The 6,422-nt window shown below is 38.8% G+C and overlaps 1 protein-coding gene across 1 annotated transcript in view; it reads right to left on the bottom strand.

Annotated features, from left to right (window-relative positions):
* Positions 1-2,060: 2,060 nt before the first annotated feature.
* Positions 2,061-6,422, bottom strand: part of LOC125036515 (aldehyde dehydrogenase, dimeric NADP-preferring-like) — an 11,036-nt gene continuing 6,674 nt past the window's right edge. Inside the window, exons 5-10 of the mRNA XM_047629157.1 lie at positions 6,168-6,331; positions 5,144-5,374; positions 4,541-4,738; positions 3,751-3,866; positions 2,998-3,133; positions 2,061-2,437 (exon numbers count right to left, since the gene is read on the bottom strand). Of these exons, the coding sequence (XP_047485113.1) occupies positions 2,386-2,437; positions 2,998-3,133; positions 3,751-3,866; positions 4,541-4,738; positions 5,144-5,374; positions 6,168-6,331 (897 nt within the window). The 3' untranslated portion in view covers positions 2,061-2,385. The remainder of the gene's footprint in view (positions 2,438-2,997; positions 3,134-3,750; positions 3,867-4,540; positions 4,739-5,143; positions 5,375-6,167; positions 6,332-6,422) is intronic.

Genomic DNA, 6,422 nt, shown 5'->3' with positions numbered 1-6,422 from the left:
TCGGTATGTAGAAAAGGGGCAGAAAACGGGCCCCACTTTTTTTAAAAAAAGGGAAAATTCAAATCGCCATGCGGATTCTGGTTGGCCAACTGCTGTTTTGTAGGAATTTTACAATATATTTACACCATAAAAGGATATATCTGGCTATTAAACTGATTATGTCTCTCTCTCTCTCTCTCTCTCTCTCTCTCTCTCTCTCTCTCTCTCTCTCTCTCTCTCTCTCTCTCTCTCTCTCTCTCTCTCTCTCTCTCTCTCTCTCTCTCTCTCTCTCTCTCTCTCTCTCTCTCTCTCTATCTATTTATCTATCTATCTATCTATCTATCTATCTATCCATCCATCCATCCATCTATCCATCCTTCCATCTATATATCTGCCTGTCTTTCTTAACTTACGTGTTTAGTAAAGGAAAAACTACATTTACTAATTCTTGACTCTATGATTTTATTCTGAGGAGCTATCATGTTTACATTGTTATCATTATTATAAAAGAAAAAATATGTCAGCTTCCGTAGCAGAATACTTGACAAGATTTCATTCTTTGACTCATTTCTTTCGCAATTACCATTAATCTATTAATCTATCTCCTTTCACTTTCATGTTCTCCCTTCTTCTTTCCAGTTGTCCTTCTTATACCCGCTTCTACTCTCAGTCTTTCTCTCTCATTAACTTCCCTCCCTCCTCCTCCTCTCTCTCCCTCCCCCTCCTCTCTCTCCCTCCCCCTCCTCTCTCTCCCTCCCCCTCCTCTCTCTCCCTCCCCCTCCTCTCTCTCCCTCCCCCTCCTCTCTCTCCCTCCCCCTCCTCTCTCTCCTTCCCCCTCCTCTCCCTCCCTCCCCCTCCTCTCCCTCCCTCCCCCTCCTCTCTCTCCCTCTCATTCCCTCTTTCACACTATTTTGTTATTTCAAGTCAGCTATTAGTTAATGTTTATTCCTATTATGATTTCTTGTTGGACCCGTACTATCTAAATAGCTTTACACAACAATTTCATATGACCATATTGAAAGCAACAGTGTGAAACATGCTGCACGGCCATACACGCTGAAAATACAAAAAGCATATGCTGTATTGTACATTCTATCGCGCTCTTTCTGTCGAATAATGAAGGCAGTCTTATGGAAGTTTATTTCAACGTGAACATATTGCAATTTGAACCTAAACCGCTCATTAGTATAAAAAAATATATATTTTATATAACGGGAAAAATAAAAAGCAAGAATAAAAAATTAAGAAAGGAAAAAAAGGAAAAATATCTTTTAAATATGTTTCCATCTTCTCTTTGTCATACTTTCAAAATTCCGAGGGTTCACAGATGACAGAAATGAGATGTTGCGGTTCTTAAGATAATACTCTAGTCACATTTCAATTCAATTATATTTTTCTCGCTCAAAATACTTTCTTCAGTTTAAAGTACATTTGTATATTCTAAATTATGTATATTTTATTCTCACTCTCACGGTTCGTTTAGATGACACAATAGTAATTGATGAAAAATAATGGTAACAATAACGAAATAAAATGAATGAATAACGTGTGTGAAAAAAACCCCACTAAAAATGCGATAATGCACATATTGAACTTTTAACTTAGGCACGTATTTTGAGTGTGAATATGTAATTTGAATACGTGCCTTGGTGTAATATATTTCACATAATTTGAATTGCGTTTCAAACAGTAACTAAATGAAACAATTATTTCTCTCGCAAATCTTTAAATGAAACAAACCGGAAGCGTGCATATTATTCTGATATAAGTTCTGCAACTGAAAGATAGTCACTTCATCTTTATGTTGGTGGCTTTGAGGAAGCATCTGTTGCCAAGTCGTGTATTTTTTCTTGTCGCTTTTCCTTTAAAAATTAAACTGATCCCTGTTTTCCTCTGGCTTGGTTTTGTCATCATCATTAGTATTTATTTATATATTTTTTTCTCGTACATGCTTTGTTCCTGTCATTTTATTTGTATTACAACAAATGCAGCTATCCATTATGAACAGACTAAACTTTTATTTTATTTTTATTTATTATTTTTCATGTTGTCTACTTCAACGGGATATTCACAAACAAACGTTAACAATCAACATAATTTTATTCGTTTTCTTTAGATCAAGAATATCAATGGTCCGCCTTGGAAGAAACTGGAAGGAAAATGAACGAAAATGGAAAATGAGAGGAAGAAAGTGGGAAGGGAAAAAAGGAGAAGAGAATAAAGTGGAGGAGAAGAAAGTGGTAGCGAAGAATGAAGAAAACAAAAGTAGAAGAAGAAGAAAACGAAAGTGGAAGAGAGTGCGAGAGAAGAAAGTGGAAACGCAGAGAGCGGAAGACACAAAAGTGGAGAAGATATTTGAGGAGAAAAATGTGGAAGATCAGAAAGTGGAGGCTGCGTGGAGTGTCCTTATGCGCTCAGAATCTTCAGTTTCTCATCAGTGTAGGGAGGGTAGCGGACCCTGCGAATAAACGATGACGATAATGGTAATGATAACAGTATAATGATAAAAGCTGATAATGAGGACAAAATTATATATTTATAGTAAAAATCACCATGGCAATAATGGAGATAATGATAAGAATAAGAAGAATAAGAACAATCATGATAATAACGACAGTGATAAAAGTAATGATGATAACAATGACAAGGACGGTAATAAGGATGAATATAATAATAATGAACAATACTTGAAGTAATAGGAGGAGGAGAACAGAAATATAAAGTTATCATAGATAGAAAAAAAAAGAGAAAGCAAAGCAAAAGAAGAAGAAGAAGAAGAAGAAGAAGAAAAGAAGAAGAAGAAGAAGAAGAAGAGAAAAGGGGGAGAAGAAGAATTACCAAAAGAAAAACAAGGAAAAGGAAGAATCAGCACAAGAAGAAACAGAAGAAACATCAATAGAAAGACCAAAAGAACAAAACTAAAAAACAACAACAACAACAAAAACATCAACAGAGACACGAAAGATAATGAAAACAACAACAACAACAACAATAACAACAACACGAACAAATACATACGCCAACATCTTTTCCGGAGCAGCGTCGAAATTGCGAATGAGGACGGATTTCTTGTGCAGGAAGGTGTCGATGGTGTAGTCGCCGTGGTAAGCGCCCATCCCGCTGTGCCCGACGCCGCCGAAGGGAAGGTTGGGGTCTGCGGGGGAGGAGGAGAGGAGAGGAGGAGGAGGGCAAGGAAATAATCTGATAATGGTGATGGTGGTGATGATGGTGGTGGTGGTGTTGGTGTTGGTGATGATGGTGGTGGTGTTGGTGATGGTAGTGATGATGGTGGTTGATGGTGGTGGTGATGGTGCTGGTGATGATGGTGTTGGTGATGATGGTGGTGGTGTTGGTGATGGTAGTGATGATGGTGGTGGATGGTGGTGGTGATGGTAATGATGATGGTGGTGGTGAGGATGATGGTGTTGGTGGTTGATGGTGATGGTAATGATGATGGTGATGGTAATGATGATGGTGGTGGTGATGATGATGGTGTTGGTGGTTGATGGTGATGGTAATGATGATGGTGATGGTAATGATGATGATGATGATGATGATGATGGTGTTGATGGTGATGGTAATGATGCTGGTGGTTGATGGTGGTAGTGTTGGTGATGATGGTGATGACGATGATGACAATAAAAAATAATAATAATGATAATAATAATAACAATTAAAACAACAACAACTATGATAACAAGAACAGCAATAATCAATAATACCAATAACACAATCACCACCACCGACAACAACAACAACAAGAACACTCACTGGCGGCGTGGTGCAGAGTGTCATTGATGGTGGCGCCCCCTGACGACACCTGGCTGAGGAAGGCGTCCACTACATTCTGCTGCTTCGAAAACACGTACATGGCGAGGGGCTTCTCTCTGAGGGGGAGGAAGGGTGGGGTTGATAAACGAGGGAAGAAGGAGAAAAGGTGATAGAAAAGGAGGGATGATTTACGTGGAGGAAAAGAGGGAGGTGTTTTACGGAGGATTGAAATAGTGTGGATTTTATAGTGGAGGAGAGATTTCAATTTTAGGTTGTGGCGAAGGACGATTTTACACATGGTACGAAATTATAACAACCTTATGATTATGATTTTTATGATAATAATGGTGATAATAACAATACGAAGAATTACGATGCTGCTACTACTTATAATAACAATAATAGAAGACTACAAGGATAAAAAGTTAAAAACACTAGCATGCGAATATGTTTTAATGAAATTATTTAATTATTATTTTTTTCTCGGAGACTGATTCCTCGTTTAATACTATTTATTATTGAAACAGCGACAAAGGCGACAAATGAAAGCATGACAAGAAGTACACGTGATGATAATAATGATAGAAAAACAATAATAGTCATAAAAAATAAGAATGATAATAATATTAATAATAATAATAATAGTGGTAATAATGATAATAACAATGGTGGTAATAATGATAATAACAATGGTGGTAATAATGATAATAACAATGGTGGTAATAATGATAATAATAATCATAATCATAATAAAAAAAACCACTATATAACACTGCGATCCGCTCCTCACCCCTTCTTGATGAAGTTGATCGCATCCTGGTAGTTCTCGTAGCTCAGGATGGGGAGGATCGGCCCGAAGACCTCGTCCTGCATGACCTTGCTGTTCTCCTTAACGTCCACCAGGATCGTCGGCTCGACCCACTTGCTCTTCTTGTCGTATTTCCCTCCGACGACGACCCGTCCGCTGCTCAGGTATCCTGCGAGGCGGCTGTGGGCGGAGGTGGGGATGGGTGTAATGGTGGGGAAGGTTGTAATGATGGGGATGACGATAATAATGATAAGAGCAGAAAAGATTGGAAAAGTAAATGTGATTTATATGTTGTTGTTTTTTAATCGTTTTGTGTGTAAAGACGAAGAGGAGGTTATACAGAGTCGCTGCAGAACACGAAATGGTGACGTGCGAAAGTTGAACAAGCATGACAGCAGATTTACGGATCTCGATAGAGTTAACAACACTATAGCCCCCCTACCACCCCCTTCTTAAATCACCATACCCTGTCTTCATGGACCCACAAAACATTCACAAACACATCTTAAAAGAGAAAATAAAAAAAAATCCCCTTTTTTCCCATTCAATCACTCGCACCCATTCTCCTCTTACTCTCTTACTCACTCCACGTGTCTCTCGGCCACGATTCGGCACAGGTCGGGGTTCTTCTCCAGGCTGTCGCCGTACCACTCCTTCAGGATCTCCTTGGCCTTGGCGACGATCTCCCCCTCGACGGCTTTGGGGCACATGATGTAGTCGGGCGCGATGCAGGTCTGGCCGAGGTTGAAGAGCTTGCCCCACAGAATCCTGCGCGCGGCGATGTCGAGGTCGGCCGTTTGGTCGACGTAGCAGGGGCTTGGGGACGGGAAGGGGACAGGGGGAATTGGATAAGGAGGATAGAAGTTTATATATATATATATATATATATATATATATATATATATATATGTATGTATGTATGCACACACACACACACATATGTGTGTGTGTGTATACATATATATATATATATATATATATATATATATATATATATATATATATATGTATATATATATATATGTATATATACATATATATGTATATATATATATATATATATATATATATATATATATATATATATATATATATATATATATATTACGTATTAAATATAGGGTAAGGTAAGAGAAACAGATATATACTAAAAATTAGCGTAATATGACAATGCTAAATGATAATAAGATTTTTGGATCTGAGATTTCTTTTGGTAGTTACATAATAATTATTGTTCCCCTCTTACTGGATGTACAGCTTCCTAGCATCATACTACCGTAAACGTCTGTACATCTTTCAAATGTCTGTAATGTTATATTCCACTCGCCAAAATCGAATCAAAACCATGGTAGTACAATATATTTAATCACTGATCCACATTCGAATTTTCTCAAGTAACTCTTTCCTCCCTCGTCTAGCAGGAAGAAATCAAACCTTACTATCCTCCCTCTTTCTATCTCCTTGTATCTCCTCACTCTCTAAACTCGCGCCCCCCTCCCCCCACCTTCCCCCCGTACTGATACCAACATACCCTGAACATACCCCTTTTACTGATGAACAACTCCAGCATAAACCCTCTACATACAGGCCACATACGCCCATCACCTACCATTTCCCGCCCAGTTCCAGGGTTGTGGGCGTGAGGAACTTGTTGGCCGCATCCCTAACGATCTTGCCGACGCCCGTGGACCCGGTGTAGAAGATGTAATCGAATCTCTGCTTCAGGAGTTCAGTGGTTTCTGCAACGCCCCCACACACGACGTGGAAGCACTCCTGGGAGACGAAGGGGGAAGTGCAGAGAGATGGAGAAGGTGTGTAAGGAAACGTTTGATTAATAAGAGAGAAAATCAGAGTCAAAACAAAG

The sequence above is a fragment of the Penaeus chinensis genome, chromosome 21 (genome assembly GCF_019202785.1).
Source record: "Penaeus chinensis breed Huanghai No. 1 chromosome 21, ASM1920278v2, whole genome shotgun sequence".
Lineage (NCBI taxonomy): Eukaryota > Metazoa > Arthropoda > Malacostraca > Decapoda > Penaeidae > Penaeus > Penaeus chinensis.
The sequence above is the reverse complement of the archived record's forward strand: the minus strand, read 5'-3'. Positions and strand labels throughout refer to the sequence as shown.